We start from the raw sequence: 24,639 nt of genomic DNA, 5'->3' as shown, positions 1-24,639 counted from the left end.
CGAGGAAAAAGCTCAGATGATGATGTCATGAATTTGGAAACTTCTGATAGGCTAATTCAGAGATTTGAGTTAACTGGAGACACGCCTGTGGAGGAATATTAAGACCACCCCTCAAACACACTGCTTTCTGGTTTGACACAATGAGAAGGTGTCGCGTTCATCTGTTCAAACAATAATACTCAAGCATAACAATTATAGGAATGTCCAATCATCTTACCGGTCACTGAGTTCTGCCAGTTCTGTTAGGAAGAATGGACCAGAGCTCCAGTAAACTATTGTAAGAAGCTTAAGGAAGGAACTCTTAAAGATTTGACTCAAGTCATACAGTTCAACAGCAATGCTACCAAAAATAAATCTGACCTATTCATTTTCTCTTTATTGTGGCAATAAACAGGTTATTCAAAATCCTGGTGATTCTAAATGACTTAAAATAAGAGACGTTTGTTCTGACTAGAATAACAAAGAAAAGTTAATTGATTTCAGTAATTCAATTCAAAAGATAAAATTCATTCTGCATTATACCTATTTTGTTTTTTCAGATGTTTCTTTCTGTTCATTTTGATGGTAATGGCTAACAGTTTATGAAAACACAAACTGAATATTATACAAGTCCAATAAAATACATTTAGATTTTTACTGAAAAGTATCTCCACATATTTGCACTCAGTGCTTGGTTGGTGATCCTTTTTCATGAATACTTTCAGAGTGGCACTGAGGTGATCAACCTGCAGCACTCCTGAGGTGTTCAGCAAGCCCACATCTCTTTAATAACAGCCTTCAGCTCATCTGCATTGTAAGCTCCTGTGTCTGGTTTCATCTTCCTATAGAAAATATGTCATAGATCTTCAGAGAGGTTGAAAACCAGCCAGTTTGCTTGTAATTCAAGCATAGTGTAATTATAGGAGGTACTGATTCAGTGGAATAACACGAGAAGAAGAAATGGCTCCTGAGATCATCATAAACTGTGGAAACACTGGACCTTGAGCAACTTGAATGCTGTGCGTCTTCACACTTCCTCTAGATTTTGGGACATTAATTTCCACATAAAACACAAAATTTACTTAAATATTAAACATGACTTTTGGTCACTAAGAAAAGGTTAAATTGTTTTTCCTCCTCAGCCCAGGTATAATGCTTCTGATACTGTTTCTTATTGAGGAGATGCTTAACACAGGGGTTGTAACCTTTGTAGCCCATGTCCTTATGTGTGTGTTCAGTAGCTCCTGAAGCTCTGATTCCCATCATCCTGTCCTTCATGAATGTAACCCATTTGAGTCTTGAATATGCTTTGTTTCACAATCCTCTCACGGATATCCTTGTTTCTTGGGTACATTTTTAACCAAAATTTTTCTTCCACTGAATTTTCCAGTAATATACTTGGATACAGTTCTCTGTGAACAACAAGCTTCTTTGGCAATTGCCTTTTGAGGTTTACACTTCTCATAGAGGTGCATTTTGTGTCTTTAGTAAGTAGTAATAATCAAAATTAACAGAATTGAATGCTAGGAATACATCTATGTGTAATGAACTTGTATAGAGAGTGAGAGCAAGAATTTGAATTGAATGATAAATAAATGTACTTCTTAATGGGATTCTAATCCATTGAGATACACCACAGCGTTTTTGCCAAACGCAGATCATTTGTGTTCGTTATAATGAACATGGCAGGTTTGGCGACCACCAGCTCTCACTCACCTCATGGTGTATCCGCTGGTAGACCTTTTGTTCATTGTCCAGAACAACAAATGACTCAGAGGGAATAGCATTGCCGTTGAAGATGAAACTGAGGTCTCCCCGCTGGCATTTCATATCAGTAAAGTCTATCAGGGTTGTATCCAACCTATAACCACAAATTACATTTAAAGAGACAAAGAAATAAGGTTTATTTAAAAGAGTGGGGGGGTGGGATGTTAAAATAAATTGCAACATGACAACCAAGGAACTCACTTGCAAAACTTATTGACCTAATAAAACCAGTAGAAAGTACAGTGTTAATACTATGAGGTGTGAGAATGTTTCATATTTGCTCTCAGGCTTCAGTGGTTCTGGATGCTAATCACTGCCATGGGAAATCAAAAATGAACTTCAGACCCCTTATGTGTGTGCTGTCAAAGTCTGCAGCTTTCAACCGAAGCACGACAGCAAAGAGAATAACTGATCTGCATGTGAACACCAGACAGTACAGTGGAGGATGCCATGAGTAGGTATGAAAAGTGTGACATGCTGTAGCAGCAGAATGCAAATTAACTTGGTGTGACAGTTCCCCCCCCCTCCCCCCCCACCGCTCTCCTCTCAGTCTCTCTTTTCCCTTTCTAAATCCCCAGAATAATGAGAGGGCATTTTGAATACCAAATTAGACAGCCAGGAGCAGTTTCAGTTGATAATGAGAAGCTCCACATCAAGGTTAGCTCTTATAGGAAAAGCACCCTGACAGAAAAAACTCAAATTCATACTTCAAATAGGTTTAGGTGATAGGTTATGGCACTAAAATGTAGAGGCTCATGTTTATATTCTGGAGAAAGGAGGAGCTCTTATTTTCATAACCTTACAAGAAGCTAATAAGAGTGTCTACATGTCACAGATACACAAGCTTTGCCCCAACAGCTTTAGGTTTTTGCCCAAAAGCCAATGAAGTGATATGGATTCCCACCGAAGAGTCTTTACTGTGACTGTGTCAGCGTGTCAGTTTGACGACTTTTTGCTGGCAGTTTTAGTGAGTGAGCTAAGCAGCACAGTAACTCCATCTACAAGGCTTCGACTCAAACAGAAAGACAGAAGTTACAAATCTATACTCGGAGGCTGTGCCATTCGCTTTTCTCCCAGGCAGGCTATGATTTCACACTCTAGTTCACAAAACTGAGTTGACAAGCACAAATAGGAAGCAGAGGGGGGAATTGAGAAGAGCAGTTGTTGAGAGCAGTACAGAGAAGTTCTAAAGTTAATTTCAGTACACTCATTTTACTGAAAAAACTTTTCTCAAGTGCATTTTTTTTTTTATAAGATTCACCTGATGTTGATGCCATGCTTGTAAATCTTACACGCATCTGATGGGAGGATTCTGGACAGCAAAGGCACTGCAACATGAAGAGACACAGAGAGCACATGTGAAACATCTCAACTACATCCCAATTTAGAAAGATTGTGAATAATTAAGGGCAACATTAATTTTAAAGTTACAAAAGCGTGTAGATGTGCAGCTAGTGTTATCTACAGGGGCAATAACATGCACTTCTACAGCTTAGTACTTTCACGTTAACAGTTAAAGAAAAACTGCAAATGCGTGTAAAGTGAAAAGTAGAAAAAAAATTGCTGTGGCCGTCAAAAAGGGAGAAATACGTTTTCTGTAAAGTTTACATCCATGGATGTGATAAAAACTAAATTCAGCTTCTAAAATGCATGGATATTTGCTCTTTTCCACTTTTTCAATTATTTACAGAATTACAAACATGCCCAGGGGTGATGTTTACCCCAGAGTAAACAAAGATTGAGCATTTACCCTTGGCTTACTCTGGCCAATAATTATTCTTTGGCCAGAGAAAGCATTTTTCTTACTTTGTCTGACTTTCATTAAAAGATCCAACATTAATAATACTTGAAATTACAATAACAGCTGTCTTATCCTGGAAAACTACTTTAAAGAGGAAGTGTCTGTTCGTGTCCAGCTGGAAGAGTAGTGTTCCAGTGGTCATTCTCCAAACAGCACTGGAAGGAAGTCACTGAGCTGATAAACCAACTGATTCCTTAACACGCTTCACATCAGTCTGACTCAACTGTTAGATCTGGCTACCTCTTAACTGAATCTGGGAGGGACATTTACAAAATGAAATTAAACTGTTGCTCTGTTTCGACATGCTGCAACCACAAACCTCAGTGTATTTTTAGTTTTGTGTGATAAATCAACACAAAGTAGCACTTAATGGTGAAGTGGAGGGACAATGACACATTTTTTTTTTTTTACAAATAAAAATCTGAAAAGTGTGGTGTGTTTTTGTATTTACCCAACGTGATTCTATTCTTTGTGGAACTACCTTTCCTCTAGAAGCACAGCTTCTGCTGCTTTGGGGTACATCCTTCAGTTTTACACACACGGCATATAAACTGAAATTTCTATCACTTTTTACTTTTTGCAAAATATGTCAAGTTCAGTCAGATGTGAACATACTTTTCCACATCTTGCCACAGATTCTCAATTGGATTCAGGCAGGTCTGGACTTTTGACTTCCTATCATCCTAACCATTACGTCATAGCAGCATGATGCTTCCACCACTATGCTGATAGAGGGGATGGTGTTTTAAAAGAGATCTACAGTGTTAGTTTTCCAGAACACGTCTTGGTTTTAGACCAAAAAGTTTCATTTTGGCATCATGACCAGAACTACTTCTACTTTTGCTCTGTCCCACATGACTTTTACAAACAGGACAAGTTTTATTTTGCAAAATCAAATTTCTGGAGCGCATGGTGTACTGTCAAAAAATTCTAGGTTTCCATTGTCCTCTTCATTGCTCCTTTGATAAATGGTCTTCTTCCATGGCTTGTCAAAGTAAGTGAACAGAAATTTGGTAGGTTTGCAGTTGAGCTATATTTTCACCTTTTCCAAACAGTCGATTGAACAGTGCTTTGTGAGACCCTTGACACCTTTCTAGTGTGTTACTTTGTCTTCTTCGTTTTGTCTGTGCAGTAGTGTCCTCTTGCAAACCCCAGAGGCCTTTACAGAACATCTCAATAGTGATTCACTACTACAGAGAGTTTTTGCTTTGGAACAGCAGAACTGGTGTTTAACTTACCCCAACTCTGGAAGTCCCAGTGCAGCTCCAGGTAAAAGTCTCCCAGCTGGTAATAAAGACTCGGTATTAGTTAGAACAAGATGATTAATGATTAATATTGATTATTAGTAACTGTGATTCTATACAAATAATACTAAAACTGGAATAAACAGTGAGTGGGAACTATATTGAGCTTTGTATCAATAAATGTTGAGTCATCAACTGAGCATTTACAGCAACAGGAAGTTAACAATGAGTCTGACTCATAACTAACTCAGTCTGTAATAAATTGCAAAGTCTTAATCATTTCTGAGACGTTATGACATGGAAAAAACTACCATGCTTCACTATAAACGTACAATCTCTTTATGTCTAATCGGAGGTGAGTAGGGGGAGGGTTAGGGTACGTTTTAACTAATGGCAGCCGATGTCAGATTTCCCTAACAGTGTGTGTCAACATGGAGTTTTATTTACACAATATTTCCAACAAATGACTCTCATTCAACAGTGAATTTCATTTCTCTTCTGGCTTGCTCATCAAAAGTTGCATAATGATATCATACAGTTTACGGACAATGCTTACAAATACAAGAGAGATGTGTGTCTGATTTTGAAGATCGTGATAAAAAATATCCCTTAATTCTCCGCCAATTAGCACATATAATTTATTTTATTTATCTTATGTCCTAAAACATGAAATGTTTACTCTGGTTTAATCTCAGATGCTGAGAAAAAGGTTAAATCTTTTTTTTTTTTTTTTTCACCAAACAGTTTGTGTAAGCATCCTGCTTGTTGGTGTATACAGGCCTGACAATCCATGTTATGCGTATGAATTTAGAAACTAATGAAAATTAGGAACTAATTACTACTATTATTACAACTAACCGGGAAGAAAACATTTCACTTTGACAAAAGAGCTTCATCTGTGGTTGCCAGGAAAAGCACTATCAAGCACTACATACCTCTTTGAGGGCTTTCAGCAGTTTGGGCCTCTTGTCTTCTACGCTCTCCCTGGACTGCTGCTTCAACTTCCTCAGCAATGCTGTGACTGTGGGAGAGGAAAGAGACAAAAAGAACCATTAAAACTGAAGAAGCTTTTCATCTCTGTTCAAAAAAGGACTGCCTTTTAAACTTTTTTAGCACAGCAAAAAGAACACTGGATGCATGCAATCAGCTCCAAAAACACAAGAGAACTCTTGACTTTTTAATACTCTGCTTTAATGGCTCTGAGTCCCATTTTACGATCTCTAAGCAGGTCATCTATGCACTCTGTTATGCTGTTGCTGTTTTGGCAGAAGGAAACTGTGTTTTTCCAACATGTCCTGAAAATCAGCCTCATCACTGAGAAACTCGCTTTAAAAGCTCAATTTTCATGTTTATGTTTAGTGGTTAACTGATCTTTATTTTATGAACTTTTTCCTAGACTCTCTAAAAGCCTAATTTAAAATTGTCTAACAGTCTAACTTGTTGGGGGATTTACTTTGGAATAAGTCAAACTTATACCCGCATTTATACCCGTTTGTTGTCATTTTGTTCTAACCTCCTTCAATGTTATACTCACAGGACAAGAAAGCCATTTTGTATAGATGTACTTATTTAGTGCACATTTCTTTTTTTCCTGGGAAGTTTTTTTTTTTTTTCCTTTTGAGGGGGAATTATTTATATTATATTGTCATAAAATTATATAAATGATATATATAATTGGATTTATTTATAGATTATTTCCTAACAACTTCGTATAGCACCTTATTTCCCATAAATATGTATCTCTGCATGGGTCAGCTGATTTACAAATTATCACATATCATGGCTCTGGAGCAAAACAAAATAACTCTTATTGACCTCCTTTTGGTTGATAGTATTTGTTGGATTCACACAACTGCATTTTAGTACAGTAGAGTATGACTGACAACTTCAAGTATAAATCCTCAGGCTTTACTGTATCAGTATTAACAAAACATATTAAAAAACAGTGCATACATAATGATATAATCATTTGTTAAATGAATTAGAAAGATTTTTTCCCAGTGCTCTGTTCCTAAAACAACACATCTTACTGAATAACAGATATAGATGATGCTATATTTACCAGTTATTTATAGTAATATAAATAATATAGTATAGAGAATGAAGATAAACTAAAGTTGGCAATAATTTGTTTGTATGACTAGATATTTGCTGGTCTGGGAGAGTCTGACGTTTCTTGCAGACATGCTGTTCTTAACTTGCAAGCTGTAGGTTGCATGTTCTCTTCCTAAGGGTGACGGATGGCTCTCCTTATGTTTCCATGCCATATTATTTGCAGCTGGAAATATTTCCCGACAGCTAAACTTGGCTTTCTTGGAAGCGACGGAAATGTGTGGGAACCTTCCTTCTACCACTACAACACTATCTCTGTCATCTCTGAAAAAACAAAAACAAAAAACAAACAAACATGCAAACATTATGATGGGAAGTTTTTCAGCTTTAAAACTATCATATCAAGAATTTTGAAACCTTGAGATACATTGACAACAGTGACTGGTTCATGAGAAGAGTGGCTAATGCAAAATGACTTTAAATCCTCATCAGGTGTAAAAGCAAGCACAAAAAAATAGAACTGAACAACATTACCAAGTCATTTGATGGCAATATATTGGTACAATGTAATGATGCTATGAGCTCCTTTCCTTCTCTGCTCTTCCAACTTTATCTGTGACATTTAACATCTTGAACTCTGTAACCTGTGTTTAGTGTGAGCTACTAATGCAGTAAAACTCCATCCTGGCTGAATATCTTATGAGTGTGCTAAGTGTAAACTCACAGTACTTGAAATCTATCACCCTTCAACTTTCCACATAGCCTGCAATATTAATATTGTGCACACAGATAGAAGAGATAGAGAAGATGACATATTCATGATTTATTGTGTAGCCCTGGTATGAAACATCCCCCTGGCAGGTATGATGCGATGTTTGGCAAACATCAACAATGGATAAATATAGTGGGCATGCAAGGACACATAGCTAAACTAACAGTTTCTCCCTAGACACGACTGACGATGCAATAGGGTAGAGGTTAAAAACATCCAGCTAAAATGCATAATGTATTTTTCTTGAGAAATAGGCCAACTTTATAATACACTTGATTCTTCTAAGCAATCATGATGCTCTGACTGCAGGGAACAAAAAAAACTACAGGAAGTTCAAAGGGAATGAGCCTAGCAGAGATGAGGCATTCTGGTAATAAGCGCTGCCTTTGACCTCCCTATTGACCAGAGGGAGAGTTATTTTCACAGACTTTTAACTATGACCAGTCACATTATCAAGCATTCGCAGCTCTTTAGACCCATCAGGAAAAATAGGGATTCACATCTGAGAGTTGTGTGTTTATGTAAGTGCTACTTCCTATTCAGCAGATAACCAGCCATCTGTAGCTCATGACATAGTTGTGGTTCTTTGATGAAGCCAGGAAGGGAATAAATGCCCACATGACTGTACCAGCTACAGCACTGGAAACACTTAATAAATAGAGTTTCTATTTTGTCTATGACAGCCCAAATGTCCTACTTTTGAAAAAGACCAAAAACAAAAACTTCTTGACCAATAGGAGATCATCACTCCTATCAAATCCATGAGTCAACATTACAAACAGGTTGTTGTTGTTATTATTTCATGGATGCCCCCCCATGTAGCAGTGCAGATTCAGAGGTAGAATTGGGCCAAAGTGGAGCACAGGCAACCACACACATTGACACACATGAAGACACTTGTGCCAACTGAACCTGACACAATCACAGGATGTGGGGGATCTTTGTGGGCTGGTTTAATGAATGCTGACAAGCACTGGTCGGGGTTCCTCTTGATCCTCAACGCCTCTCACTATGACAAGGAAAGGAGCATAATCTCACCATCTGGCCATGGACCACCTAGCCAACACAGGCTGAGAAACCGATGCGAAACACCGCAGCACAATACCAAACTGACCCTTCATCCTTGAGACATTGGGAAATTTTCTTGGCATTAATTGAGTGACTAACCGTAGGGGCTTCACTACTGCCATCTAATGAAAACAGACATTTTCCATCACTACAAATTGCAACAACTTAATTAGTCCTTGGAACTAATAACACAACTGCTTCTGGAAGCTCTCAAAGAATATGAGAACAGATACTTGCTGGTTAACCTCCAGCAGAACCAGACTAAGTTATAAGTAGCCAAGGGATATTTCCTCTGACACTGTGGGCTAGTTTAATGAATGCTTAACAATGATTATTGTTAAGTGATACAATAATCACTTAGTTGGAATTGGTTTTATTAGGTCTAATCAGTGATCTGGAAGGCAAGTTATTATAAAAAGATAAAACATAAATAAGGGTTAGGAACACCTCCATGACACCTCCGTCATGGAACCTGCCACATTTGTATTTCTTTCCGTGACAGTCCTTGGAAAAAAAAAAAAAGTAATTTATCAATATCAGTTGCAAATCTCAAAGAAATGGGTATTGACCCAAAAAAGCCTGATCTCTAAGTGATGCCTAAAAATTGACTGAAACTAATATGTGATGCTGGAAACATTACAACGCTTTGCTTTTCAGTAGCTTAACTGGCTGTAAACATGAACAAAATCTAAGATTAGTTCTTAAGTCAGAAATTATTAGGTCAGAAAATAGCATCTAAATATTGATCAAAGCCTTGTTTGAACATATTGCTCAAAAGGACAGTTCCCAAAACACTAACACTATTCCTTTTCACACACGGATTGCTCCTTGAGGGATAAAAAAACCATTCTGGCTTGGCTAATTTATGCAAACTAAATAGAGGTAGGTCCAGTGGTAGATCAATGTGTGTCCAGACACTGGCAGTGTTACAGAAACAGTACTGTTGATAAGAGCAGTGTGCTGACTGCCCCGTGTCCTACTTCACATATGGGTGCAAATTAAAGCTTCCTAAATAAACAGTCTGAAACCATGTCATGTTCCACCCCCAAAAAAGATGCTAGTGTGCAACACAGAGGCTTCAAGCTTCCTCAAACTGCTGGGTGAGAGTAAGTGGCAGCATTTGAAAAACATTGCTTGAGATTTTAATTTGCTTGAGCACATGTTTTTCTGCCTCAGTTTTTCAGAAGACAGCTCTGGTGTAGCTTGGTTGTTTATTTCCTCTGCAGAAAGCACTTCAGGCAGACACTCCCATGGAAAAACCGCTCCCAATCATATAACACTAAACATTACTGAGACAGCCTTTAAAACAGATCTTAAAGCAAGTGTGTGAGTAGAATAGTAACTAAGGACAGAAAGAGCTATTTTCCACAAAACACAGTCTATTTTTGAGCCCCCCTTTGCTTTGTTTTGTGTTTGTTCAAACACAAATAAAAGTCAGAGATGCATGTGTCTGCTGGCAAAAATGTCTCTGAAATTATCACTATGTACATAAACAGCTTTATGAATTGACAATAAGTGAAACAAATGACTAGCAGGAACTAATCTCAGTCCTATTAAACCCAGGATGTTTGTCTGTCTTTAAAACAAACAAAACCTTCTATGGTTCCACTTCCATCTTGAAGCCCTGACAAACACTTACTCAGATCACACTGGATAACTTTGGTCTTTGATAACTTTGGCTTTATCAACCTAACTTTGAAACATACTCAGCATTTTTGTGCTGGACAGAAAACAATTGTTACAGTTTACATACTTCAGCACTTTTTTTATATTGTTATTATGACTTACACATAGATAGGGTGAAGTCTCACCCCTTCTTTTAATTAATATTTTCTTGCCAACAGCAAATTTCAAATCAAGCGAAAAAAGACACGTGATCCAGGCTTGGAACAGGACAATCAAAATATGTGCATAAAGGAAAACAAAAACCTGGAATACAGTGATCTGGCAATCCACAGATCAAGCAAACTCTTATTACCCAAGCAAGTCCCTGCCTTTTAAAGTGTTAAGTCAGCCATCTGTGGCTAAGCTGTCACAAGACTGGCTGGGACCGATCATTTTTGTTTTAGTGCATTAGAGATTCAAGTCCCTTTTGGATTCCCGATCCATCAGCTAAGACAGACCAACTGTAGCATCTATGAGCAAGATGTTTAGCATCGTCTCAGATTCAAGAGGGAAAAGGTGGTTGGAATAATGATTATAGAAAATACAAATACATGTCTTCATAGGACTTCAAAATTGTATGCATTCACAACTATGCATTACTTTGCATTGGTGATATGAAATCCTAATACTATAAGTTAAAGTGTACTTTTATAGGAACTGCTATATTTTTATTAGGCAGTATGTTCATTACTGCAACATAATGGCTTTATGTGATAAAGATAGCAAAGAGAATCATTACAGCCAGAAAACCATAATAGTATTTTCAGAAACAGGCTGAGAGTGATTCATTCTGTTGTCTGGACACATAGCAGTGTGCTGCAGTACACATAAGTGCTACAACAATGGGATGATTGAGCTAACTGAGAAGTCAACATCCTGGGCAACGCAGACTGTTACGGTGTGTGAAATGTTGTAATCTTGACTATTATGTAAGGAAAATTGAGGGTTTTGGAGGTGTAAAGCTACAGCATCCTTCACAACTCTGTCATTTATTTATAAATGGGCTAAGAATGATTACGGTCCTTTTTTTTTGTCCAGTATACCATAATAAGACTGAATTAAGGGTTTGTAAACAAAATTACTGGACAACAAAGCTGTTAGCCACAGTAGTTAAGAGAACAGAATGACACGGGTGCATTGTGAAAATTCTGAATTTTCCCCTTAAATTTGCCTGCATGTCAACTCCCCCATTTTGCCTTTCCTTCTTAAGGTTCTCTCAGAGGATAACTGGGTGGGTTTTATACTCCTGCAGGTATGCTCTCATTATGTTTGTATGCCTAACTGATTTGTGGTGCGTTAAAATTGGACTTGACATGGTTTCTGCTTTGGCATCAGAAGATGTGACAGAAACTGTTTGGTTCCTTTGTGTTCACACTATTATTTGATGTTCCCACAGAACTTGGCAGAACTAAAAATAATAATAATAATAAAAAATTAAAAGAAAATCACAAAACATCATGCTGCACAAGAAAAGTATGTTGTGTCAATTTGAAATACCTTACCCTTATTTGGTAGAAATAAGCATCGTCAGCATCCACATAAAACAATTGTAAAATGTGTCTTGACATACTTTGTTCAAATGTGTTCATTTTATTTTATTTTTTATTTTTTTTTGCCTTTATATTTGTGTTGTAGAGGAAAACATGGTCTTCAGAAGGTTGCAAGACGATGTAATTGCAAAATTATCAGCTTCAAGTAAACTTTAAATGAACATGCCATTGTAAAATAAATGATTAAATATCTCAAGCAATCCCCTAATACCTTTTTGATGTGATGTGATTTCCTTTTTATTTTTTTAAAGGGCAGAAATAAAATTGCTTTTGCCAATACTGCACTTAAGCATGTGGATGGTACGTTTAGCTATAGTTGCAACTTGAGTAGGCCATTTAATAAGGCAACTGTTCTTGTATCATTGTACAAGTATGAAAGTAGAATACATTTAACCATACTATGTCAGACTTCTTCTGCAACCGATAGACAGACAGCACTATGCCCTCTTAGATTATTAGTGCAGGGCTTTTTTTTTCAGATGACCTATTACATGACAGAGAAAACCAACTGATACACCATATATCAGGCAGCAAAATTAAAATCTAAATCCTACTAACAGAAGTTTGTTGTGCAAACAAACTTCTGTCCCCCTCATTCTATCCCTTCCTCACCAAAATTTATCACAAATCTGACTGAAGTGACATCTTTGAGGAGTTAGTTTTGTTGGGTAACAAGGCTATGCTTACATGTAACAACAAAATACTCAGAACATTTCAAGCTAAGATTTTTAACACTCTGAAATGTGTTGGAATTCAGTGGAATCAGTGTATGATGAGTGAAAGAAATGTCTAGTGAATATCCTTTCATTAAAACAGAGGCTCTGAGAACTTTGAGGAATGTACCCTCTTTCTGATGAACAAAAGAAGAGGGCCACCATCATGGCCTTGCTGGGAGGCAGCAGTTTGGAGGAATGTGCAGGGTCTTTGTTGATTTGCATCAAGACTTTCCTCTGTTCCATCGTGGTTTTCATACAGAAAAAAAAAATCTGACTGAACCCACAGTTATGACTGTAAGCGGGCTGTTTGACTGACATTATGCAACCACTATGCACCTGCAGCGGGGCTTCACACTTGTTGTTTGTTTCAGATACTTACTCATTTGTCGATCTCCGTAGCTAATGGCCTCTGCAAGGGGGCTCCATCCCTGAGCATTCTTCACCTTCACGGGTGCATTGTGAGCCAGTAACAAATGGGCACACTCTGTGAAAAGGACAGTCAGGTAAACAATCATAAACATTGACATCTACCAAACATCACTGACAAGCTACGCAGACAGAGAGGAACAGTTTGTCTTACACAAACCCAAAGACACGTTTTCACATAGACATTTTTGACTAGTACATTTGTGACTTATTATTAAAACCTCAAACTTGTCTTACAAATATTTATTTGATGGAAGACAAACGATTCTCTCAAATGTTACATTTGTACATTATCAAGACTGAAATTTATTCATATTCTTCTTTGCAAGCTCATGAAGATTGGATGGGGAGAATGTGTTGACAAATATTTTTTGACTCATCACAGATTAGGTTTGGGTCTGGACTTTGGCTGAGCAAATATAACACAAGCTTTGATGTGAATGATTTCCTTGTATTCATTCCCCAGAGATGTGGATCTCTGTAGCTCCTCCAGAATTACCATGAGTCTTGCCATGTGTATCACTTCAGGAGGAAAGCCATGTCTTAGTAGGTTTGCAGAAAAGCTGCACAGCATATGGCAAATGTATCAATATCTCATTTGTATGTAACTTACATGTCACAAATATGTGCTTTCTTTGGGCTATAATAAATGCTAACATTTACATATTTTGCATGCAGGCTTCCCCAGCCCTGAAATAAATTAAGAGACACTTTGTTTTAAGATGGAAATAATAATTATTTTTTTCAGCAGGTAATAGGTGGCATTTATGCTTGTTGTGAACCCAAAGTAGAAAGACATAAACACTGCATTTAATTTTATTTCCAGTCCTCTGCCAGATGAATTGGAGATAATGTTTTGCAATTTAACTTTACCTTAAACTTCTCCAAAATGTTTTGACGACTTGTCTGCTGTGTTGTTTGGTTTTCATATTTTTTTGCTTGTAATGTTCTCTACCAAACCTCAGTGACCTTCGCAGAAAAGATGTACTCATATCACACATAGGTTGACTAGTTTTTACTAATTAAGGGAATTCTAGCCACAACTGGTTGCTTTTGATCTTATTCCAGGCTATCAAAGAGAAAGGGTATGATTACAAATGCATACCACACTTTTCAGATTTTGTAATTGTATAAACTGTTGAAACTTCTGTAGATTTTTCCTTCCTCTAGTTATGCATTTCTCTGTAGTTGTAAAATGTGACAAAATGCTGTAAGGCACTGTGCAGCAATCAAGGAGTATATTTCTTGAAATAGATTCAAGAAATCTATTTTTTGAAAAACATATTCTAAGAATGTTTGATGTTGCTATGGTTATGTGCAGGTCAAGAAGTTTTCTGTTCAGATTCATCATCCATTGAATTTAACAAATGACAGAAAGGTTTATTCTTCTTGTGGTAAACATGTATCTGCAGTTTCTGTTTATACTGTCACTGTAAACATATCGGACCACGTCCAGCGAACTCTAATATGGGTGATGTCAGCTACCTCCACCATGTCTGATATACAGAATCAATTGAGCATTTTGAGAATAACTCTGATTATAAAGACAGATTAAGTAGGACTGAGATGACAGCTGACCTTTTAATAAACCGAGCCATGTGGGACATACAGCTACAAAAGACACAGAACACTAATTTAATTATCACTAAAAGTCCAGATCCAAGTGAATAAAACAGTTAAGTCACTGGAACACACTAGTACTGTGTAGAGTGGATCTCAGAGCTGTAATTATAGTACAACAGAAAACTGGCCAGACAGTCACTTTTTAATTCAAAGATCAACTCTGAGAGCAGCACAGAAATCCTTCCACTCTCTGGGCAGCTTGTCAGCAAACTACAGCCAGCCAAAAATGAAGTCTGTTGTTCCGGCTCAGCTGTCTGTGTTGTTGTGACATCATTTATTATAATGCTGGCATCTGTACAGCTCTGTCTCAGCCATGGGCTGAGCAGTTACAGTCCTGTGAGCACTGCAGCAAACAAATGCAAAAACCCAGCCCTAACTACTGCTGAGTGGATATGCTGGGCTCTCACATGAGGCGGCAATGAAAAGTATTTTAGCTGATTCTGAGTCAATGCGAACTACCTCAAGTTTTTGCGCTCATGTTCAGACTTGTCCTTTATTAAACTTTAGTATGAAAAAAAATGCCATAACCTCTGCCTTTTGAGTGTAACATGTTCTCACAATCCCACATCAACCACCTACATCCTCGCCATGTTTAATAGATGAGAAAGCAGCCAGGGTCCCATGTATTCTTAATAAGTGAGAGTGACACACTTGAAACGTTTCCTGAATAAACATGAAAACACAACAAAAACATGCATGGCTGTATATAGTTTGTTCACAGGAAAATAGTAAAAGGGATCTTGTGACAGCAACAAAAGTACTGCGGCTGCATTCCTTTAAAGCAGTTATTGGCTCTTCAAAAAGGAGACAGAGAAAAGACAATTAAAACAAAGACAACCATGTTCAAACGTCTCCCTTTTCTGCTCCTCTTGACACATTTTTCCAACACTGTCCTCGAGCTTTTTACTTCCAGTTTCATTCTAGTCAAATCCCAGGCTTTTATTAAATACAAAGATGGCAGAATGCATCACAAACAACCTCACACTATGAAACTTAACAGCAAGATCCTGCTAATGCATCGGTCGACCTGTGACAGAGCCCGGGGCTGAAACTTCTGATAACTGAAGCTGATGTTGAGAAAATGCAGGCAAACAGATGCACAGATGTACGCTCCCTTTCTGATCTAAGCCTTAGGTCCCCAGAGGCCTTTGACCTCTACATCACTCTGCTAAATCCAGTGGTTGTGTAATAACAACAAGAGCATTTAGCAGATATGCAGAACCATGGGAAGAGCAGTCAGGCCATATGTCCTTCTGGTCTGGGATTAGGCACTTTAAGTACTCTGTCTGGCTATGTAGATGGAGTGGTGATATTGTAGGTCATCATGAAACATGGACAAAGACTTTTTTTTTTTTGGCAATAGATTTCTGTTATATGCAATACCTTCAACTACTTCCCATTTATGGATGAAATAAGTATCGCTTTAACTTTTATAACCACTGGGCTGACCTGGAACAACTATGTTGATCTCAACACTCTACTACACTTATTATATAATTACCTATGATATCTGCCATTATTATGTCATCCTTTTCAACAGCAGTAACTCACTAACCAACAACAACAAGGCTGCATCTTTGAATGATATGAACAGAAGAGCAGTTGACTACCATAGAGACTGGACACAAGCTGTTGGAGAGACATTGCTGCCATACTGTGTCTGCTGCTTGGGGTCAAGAGATGCGGCAGGTGAAGCTCCCCTTTCAAGTACTGTTTGAATTCTATATGCTTTTCTCATTGCCACCTGTTTTTATCTTTAATTAAGCACTTTATGTTGTCTTTGCTTGTCTTTGGTGTGTAATGACTGTGGATAAAACAATAGTATTTAAGATAAATGAATCAAAACAAAACAACATGTTAATTGATAATTAAATTGCCCTTTTATGCACAATCTGTGACGGAGTCGAGCAGTAAAAATAATACAGCAGGTGGCAAATTTTATGCAAAACTTGTTTTACACCTCAAACAACATCACCCATCTGTCCGGCATTATGCTTAGCATTGTCTATTGCAATTCTGGCCTCTCTGACACTTTTGCATACCAGCTTATGCCAGCAAGCCAGTGTAAATGTTCCAGTTTTTCAAGCCACTCATATACATAACTGCATAACTGTCACTGCTGGAACGGTAAATAAATGATAAACATCTGCACATGCAATACTACACACAAAAAGGGCCTTGTCCTCTCCATCCATAAAGGGCAGCCACGCCCAGACAGTGATCTCATGCTGTAGCCTTAAGCCTGACTCGCCTGAGTCTCCCTGGAGGACAGGGAAGAAAACAAGCAACCTCATTAGCGCAATCAATGCCATGGCCTCCTATACGACAAAACACTGTCACTTGGCTGGCGGAGTTACCAAAATTGTAGTGGCATGGCTCTGATGCCAGTGACAGGAATTGACCTTTGTGAATGTGAAATCAATTGAAACTAGTGCTTCCATGACTGACACTGAATGAATAGAGCTGTGCAGTACATGCAACTGCGTGCCTGATGTGTGTACCAATTTCCAGCAGCAAAAAACAAAAGTAAATTTTTTTCATTGTAACACAAATAAGATGCTTCAAATCTGTAGACACATGCCTTCAGTCCCATTCAATTCAGCTAAAAACAATATCGCTTAAAAGACAGTAGCAAGGGTTTGATGTCATAATATGCTCACTATATAACTGAAAAATATATTTAAATGTTCTCAAATATACAAACTTTTTTTTTTCAGAAATACATTTTCTTTGTTATTCCAACCTATACCAATAAAGCATAACAGGTTGGCTTATGTACGCTTATAAGATATGGCAAATGTTATCAAAGGTTAATTATTCAATGTTGAAGCATAATTTCCCAGCTTTATCGTTATAAGGCTAACAGTAGAATATCACCTAAAGTATGACACTTTATCTTGTCTTTGTAATTATACTATAGAGTTACACAATATCATAATTGTCATCATGATGTAAGAACTGTTTGGACACAAAACTTGGTGCAATATTATATCTGAAGTGTCTTGTATTCAAGCTCTGCATTTTGATGTGACCTGTGGCATAGACTCTAACTTTCCTTAATGCTAACACCTGATCTATTTTTTTAGTGGTAGGATAATCTGCTAATCTTAATTCATTTCATCTTCGTATATTTCAGAAATCGCAATTGCATATTTTCCTGACATTGTGCATCCCTATTATATTATACCACTTAAAATGGAATGTTCCATCATGGTTTTATATATTTAATATTCACTCAATAAGTATTTATTTACAGGGAAGTATGTTGGTTTGATAGTCAAAAGCCTATTCCACACATCATGAGTTAAATTAATGAAGTGAATATTTCCAGTATCAGAATTATTATCTTCCATAAACTCATGATAGAAAACCCTAATGATAAAGAGTTAAGCTCTGATTCTTAACCAGAAGAAAACAATAAAACACCACCAACACCCTTTCACTCATGCATAAGCATCTTGCCTGCTGGGATTTGTGTGGTGATCTGTCACAAATGTCTGGTGGTGCTTAGACACAGACACAGAGGCAGAAAAATAAACTGAAACACACAACAGAAACAAAGAAAAACACAAACAGACGTCATATGTGCTTACAGACATCTTCATTCACAAAACAGAAGCAGACAGCCAGTCAGAAACAGAAACACACCACATGGTAGGGACCGTTTCACAATGCTCACCTTTGTGTCCCATCATGACAGCGAGGTGCAATGGTGTGTTTCCTGTAGACAACAGAAAAAAAATGAATTTCTATAGTGACTAATAGAAACAGGAGAAAGCAAAGACAAGAACTTTATCTGTAGAACTGTCAGTTTGGATAATTTGTGCTTTTATACTGGAAAGCAAAACACACAGAGTTCAAAATGATATGGTCATGATAAATGCCTATTATGAGTTCTCTCACTGTGACAGTCTTTTCCAGCAGCTAACAACCAACTGCACCACAAACTAATCTAAATTTATCTGGTGGTGACATGGCTAGTTAGCTAAATATAATCACTTCATGGCAAGAGCAACATTATATATAATCCCCCAAAAAATAACCTTTTACAGGTGTGTGGAAAAAAAGCATGTTTCTTCCCAAGATATAAAATGTGCCTCAGAGGAAGCCAAACTGCCCAGTCAGCTCCTTAAAGGATTCTACTGCGGAAAACATGATGAGAACAGGCAGTCACTGTAGGGAGTGCCTTCAAATGATGTAAGCCCTGATATGGTGTAAAATACAAGCTACAACTCTGACATGATGCTGTGGTAAATGATTAGAGGTGTGAGTATTTTACGTGGGAAGGGGTGCTATATGCCCACGAGACACTTATCTCCCATTTTACTGGCAGCCATAAAATTGTTTCTCATAACACATGGGTGTGATCTTGCTGATATGGGTTTTAGAGATTTTAAGGTCGGTCACATTAAAATAGGATACACTTCCAAATCAATTATAACTTTTTAAAAGGATCCATTCCAGAAAATTTAAAAGTGGATATAATGAATTTAGCTATTAGTGTAATGAATCTCTACAAGCCACTCCATACACTGGCTACTCATCAGTATCAAGCTACTGAGGTTCGAAAAGTTATTTTCCAGACTATTCATACGCTTGAACTCCTTTCACTGAGATGTCAATGAAAGTGCAGAGTAGCATTGTGATGCCCCTCCCCCACACATTGCTTCCCACTGCAGCTCAGCTAGCTGAAAGAGGGATACTACCCCCAGAAAATATGTCTGTTCCATACACACTTTTACCACAAACATTTTAAAATAATTGACTATATTGTACTTATATAGTTTGCTGTAACTACATGGCATTTTACATCTTAACCAAACAATATCTTGTTGGTTAAGACAAACAAGATATTTGTCTTGTTTGTCTTAAATACAAGACAAATATCTTGTATATCTTGTGACATTTACTATTTGTCAAATTAGTAAATGATTATGAATGAGTTCCTTTTCAGGTATAAAATGGAGGTAGGAAAGGACAAAATGCCAGTGGTTAAATGTGAAATGGTAGAGAATTGGCAAAGGGACTGTTGGACACCGTCACAACAGACAGCGATTTAACAGTCAGAAAATGCTCTTTGTGTAAGTAAATAAATAAATGTTGTTGTTTTTTTTTTTTGTTTGTTTTTTATTCTTGTATTTAAATTTGGCATTACATGACTGAAATTTATTGGGGGTTTTTTTCTGTTATCTGTCAGAAGCTGAACTACTGTGGAGATAGGTATTCGAAAAGTAGCCAAACCAGACCAACCTACGTCACAGAGGAAAAGTTTTTGACAAGTACAGGTTCAGGTTCCACAACAACGCCTTTCTGTCTGACACCCTGTTGAATCAGGCAATGTGAGAGCACATTCCTATGTTGACATTTGGTACAAGTAGGGGCCAAATTCTGTGTTGGTATGTGAGCCAGAACAAGACAATCTTGTCCTGCTGTCAGTCCAGTTTGGGGTAGAAGGGGTTTTATGTGGAAGCTACTTTGTTATCTGAGCAGACTTTGCCCCAAAGAATAACTGCAACAAGCTGGTCGTTCACAAAGTTTTGTAAAACGCACCTTAATATATCATCTATAAACTTGAATATAGGCTGAATTAAAATCAGGATTCTATAAGTATTGCTGATAAATTGTTCATTTCACTGCTCAGGGGTGATACGATATGCTACTGCCTGGAATGGGAAGCCTCTTATACAACTTCTTTCGTGACAACGAGAAGGAACTAGTTTATGTGAAAGATGCGCTGATCCAGCTGATTTCAGGCCTGACTTACCTGAACCAATTTCCATGATTTCCTTTTTTTTCCCCAAAAAACACTACACATAACAAAGAAAGAATGTACTAAAGGATCTTTGACAGAGGTGCTAGCTTTGAACCCAATATAAATAAAGGAATTACAAGATTATAAAAAACTATTTTAAGCATATTTCCCTAATTTCTAAATTTTAGTAAAGAGGTAGTACCACGTTTTAGAGGTAGAAAAAAAATCTTGAAATTATAAGAAATAAATTATAACAAGGCTTACCATTGTTTTCAAAGAAAACATAATTTTAAAACACATTTTTCAGAACCTTTGAAGTCACTCCTACCAAAAACATGGATATTTTATTACACATGGATGATGAGGTAGAAACTATTTCTATTTATAATAATCAGATAAAAGTATTTGCGAAGACTAAACTAAGTCAAATTGCAACACGGTTAAAAAGACTACAAATTAACACAGCTGTGAAAACAAACCACTATTGAAACATCTAACAAAGAAGTCATAGTTTTAAAAGAAAAGAAGAAAAAAAAGACATTTTAATGAAAAATATCAAGATTACTGTAAAAGCTACAACAGATGGACTAGGGAGTCAATGATAAAATAGATCATTCGTGAGCATGTTTGTGAGCATAAAGTTTCTCAGTTGAGAAAATGCTCCGTTTGACTGGTGCTTTTATTTTCTAATGGGTTCTCAACCAGAACAAAATATCTGCTGGTGTCTGTGGATCATGCTAGTATAAATGAATCCCTCCCTGCATGGTTGACTATGATAATGACCTACAGCTCCAACTTATCTTTTCTCTGTGTGTGGATGTTGGACTGCAGCTGCTGCCTGATTTTAACTTTTCTTCCAACCACCACATGAGTAGCATTAGCATGAAGTAACTTTTCAAGGAAACTGTGCTTAACTGGAGTGATCAACCATGTTGACGTTTTAACAGTTATGTTAATCCAACACAGTTAAACCCTCAGTTGAACAAAACATGTACTGATGTTGAGAATTCCTGCTGCTTCCAATAACCGCTGATATACTTTTACACTTTAGGCCATTCTAGTGAAACTGTTGTTGAGTAAGATGACAGCTACGACATCCATTGAATTCAGAAAGAGAGCAGAAATTATGGTTTATACAGGAATGTTGCCTGAATTTTTGTTTCTTCAATTCAAGTCCATATGTGGTTTCTTTCACTCTTTAGCAACTTTCAACTGTGTTCTCACCATTTTTCTTTATTGCTTTGCTGCATAACTTTTGATTTCAGGAATAGAAATTGCTTAAAAAAAGAATGTTGTAATAATGATAATGTATGCTCTTTAAACTAGAGTGCATCTGTGCACATACTGTAGGTGGCTGGTTTCTACAGAGAAAATGGTTGCAATTGTTAGTTGTGTTGCATATATTGGGGAATCCAGCAGATTTTTCAGAGTTTGTTTAACATTGTAATAACAAAATCACCTGATTCCAATCGCTGTCTGACTAATTGGTGCGTTTTCAGGTTATGCCAGAGAAGTGGATTAAAAGTAGTGATCTGTCAGGAGTTACTCAGGCCTTGCGTGATAGAAGCCTCGCCTACTTTTACTGCTGATGAAAACTGATGGTACATGAGCAAAAATAAACCCAGAAAATGTTTGCGTCAGGTGTTTTTATGAATCTAACAATTTAAGCAGTAAGTATGCTCACCATGGACGTCCTTCTGGGCAATATTCTGTGTCCGGATGAGCGAAGACAGCCGTCGGACATCTCCTTTAAAGACACATTCGTGCACCGGAAAGTCCAGCCCCGGTTTGATGATCGGGTTTTTGTTGTTGTCATCAATAACATCCGATGTGTTATTGGTGTTACCATTATTCTGCGACTGTGTGGACGGTGACTTGATTAACTTGTGGTTGCTGAATATTTTACTCGCCCTGCTCTTGTTATTCGCCTTGGGGACAGCGAAGGTCCCGGTGGCAGCTTCCTCGTCCGGTTCCAGCAGATCCTCGTCCTTGCTCGGCCTCTGGTCCTTACGCAGGGAGCGGAGCTTCTCTCCGGTCATTTTCTAAACGGTTCAGGCTGACGGAGCAGAGGGTGTCGCCGCTGACGATGACCCTCCGGGCGAATTGATGCGATTCGCCGGCTGGAGCTCCTTACGCAAACGCTGGAAATCGTACAACATTTAATTCAACGAATACCCGTCCACCAAAGACGCAAAAACGCCACTTTTCTGAAGAAAGAAGTAGCGGAAGCTTTTGTTTACCGGTTTATTGTCAAAACAAACTGCTCCCTCCCCTCCCGCCGTCCTAAACTGTCGTTGCTGCTCAACACAGAAGCGTCTCACTAGTACGAAAGAGTCCGCTTTCAACTATCGCGAGACTTCAGAAAAGGTTACTAACGGTTATTATCTCAGGTTACTGTTAATGTAACACGGATTTAAAATAAATATTGTATTTTATACTGTGTGTTTTACTACTGACACAAATCATCGCTTTGTTTAATTTTTGTATTATCTATATTGTCTTGATAATGACAAAAAACAAAATCTCTAATATCAGGACCATCTTTGCTATGAAGGAGATATGGTAACATATTCCCTTCACAGATAATGAGGAGGGGGTTTATATATATATATATATATATATATATATATATATATATATATATATATATATATATATATATATATATATATATATATATATATATATATATATATATATATATATTAACTGCAATTTCTTTTCTATTTTTTTTCCCATTAACACCCACCATCTTAAACTGCATGAATTCATTTACATTTTTCCCTTTATTGTAGCTGATTAATTTCTCACTGCCTGACTGTTTATGGCTCTTTGCAAATAAAAATGCAAAAATAAAAAAACAAATAAAATAGTACAATATTTCTAATGTGGGCTACTGTATTTTGGAGAGAAAAAAATATTAATTCAGCCTATTTGCTTTTAATCAGAACTGAACTTGTATGACCAGTGAAATCCAATCAAAACAAAGAAACAAAAAATATTGATAATAATTCAGACACACAAAAAAAAGATTTTGACTAGAATTAAATGATATGGACTCCAGTCAGACTCAAGTCACAAATTTGGTGACTTTAGGCTCGACTAGGTAAATCCCAAACGACTTTGAATTTGACTTCAAAGTCAAGCTATTCTTGACTTCAAATGGACATAGGTTTTTGAAAATTCTTTAGGTCATCTGTTTACATTAGGAGATGGTGATTAAGAAACAGGTTGTGGTATCAAACACACAAGAGTTGAAACTTACACCAGGAAAAACTGTATTGAGGCTAGTTTATGTTGCCTTATGACTGTGTATATTAATTTGAATTTATTTATTATATTTTTAGACAAATAACAGAGACTAGTGAGTTATTTCACATAGAACAAAATGTTTTGTCCACTGCTTGGCCAAAACAAAAAAGCCATCACCAAAATAGGTCATTCTAATATTTCATTGTGTGAATGAAAATGGTGTCTCCCTCAACCTCTCTTTCAATTTGAGCGCAATGAATCCCAGCATTATCATACAGGAATATGTCCACACCAACCAGGAATTTAAATCCATTGATGGGATAAACTGGTCGTTCAATGTACAGATAGTCAGCTGACCTCATTCTTTGGGATCATGATTTTGCTGAACCTGACTAACTAGCAATCTCAGATCATAGTACTGCCCACACAGGCTTCTGCAGTGGACACTAGGTATGACGTGTGCAACACTTCATCCGCCTTCTTTCTTACCCTGATGCACCATTACTCTGGAAGAGGGTAAATCTGGACTCATCAAACCATATGGTCGTCTTCCATTGCCTCAAAACCCAATCTTTATGCTCTCCTGCAAACTGAAGCCTTTTTCTTCAGTTAGCCTTTCTGATTTGTTTTCTTATGACTTCACAGCTGTTCGGTCCCAATCCCTCGAGTTCCCTTCACAATGTGTGTGTGCATATGCTCTTACTTTCTCTATTAAACATAGCTGTGAATTCAAACATTCGCTGCCTACCAATTAACATCCCACAATGCAACTGTGCATTAAAAATTTAAGGTACAGTTATGGGTGTGATCCAGCAGTTTGATCAGATCATATATTCTTTCCAGACATTTCTTTTCACAGCAAGAAGCTGCATTTTCAAAATTTAGCCACCTTACTAATAATCAATGTAGTTCATACTGCATTTCGTTACAGTGTTTTTCTTTCTCCAATTTAATCTCCCCAAATGTAGTAAT

At 37.3% G+C, this 24,639-nt stretch overlaps 1 protein-coding gene across 1 annotated transcript in view; it reads right to left on the bottom strand.

Annotated features, from left to right (window-relative positions):
• Nucleotides 1-22,736, bottom strand: part of LOC106930554 (ankyrin repeat domain-containing protein 13C) — a 32,708-nt gene extending 9,972 nt beyond the window's left edge. Inside the window, exons 1-7 of the mRNA XM_015008183.2 lie at nucleotides 22,100-22,736; nucleotides 18,343-18,384; nucleotides 12,994-13,098; nucleotides 5,727-5,812; nucleotides 4,786-4,831; nucleotides 3,008-3,074; nucleotides 1,696-1,840 (exon numbers count right to left, since the gene is read on the bottom strand). Coding sequence (XP_014863669.2) covers nucleotides 1,696-1,840; nucleotides 3,008-3,074; nucleotides 4,786-4,831; nucleotides 5,727-5,812; nucleotides 12,994-13,098; nucleotides 18,343-18,384; nucleotides 22,100-22,454 — 846 coding nt within the window. The 5' untranslated portion in view covers nucleotides 22,455-22,736. The remainder of the gene's footprint in view (nucleotides 1-1,695; nucleotides 1,841-3,007; nucleotides 3,075-4,785; nucleotides 4,832-5,726; nucleotides 5,813-12,993; nucleotides 13,099-18,342; nucleotides 18,385-22,099) is intronic.
• Nucleotides 22,737-24,639: the final 1,903 nt, after the last annotated feature.

This window comes from Poecilia mexicana, unplaced genomic scaffold (assembly GCF_051168715.1).
Source record: "Poecilia mexicana isolate PSO_F unplaced genomic scaffold, ASM5116871v1 scaffold_4, whole genome shotgun sequence".
Classification (NCBI taxonomy): domain Eukaryota; kingdom Metazoa; phylum Chordata; class Actinopteri; order Cyprinodontiformes; family Poeciliidae; genus Poecilia; species Poecilia mexicana.
This window is presented reverse-complemented; position numbering and strand designations above follow the sequence as displayed.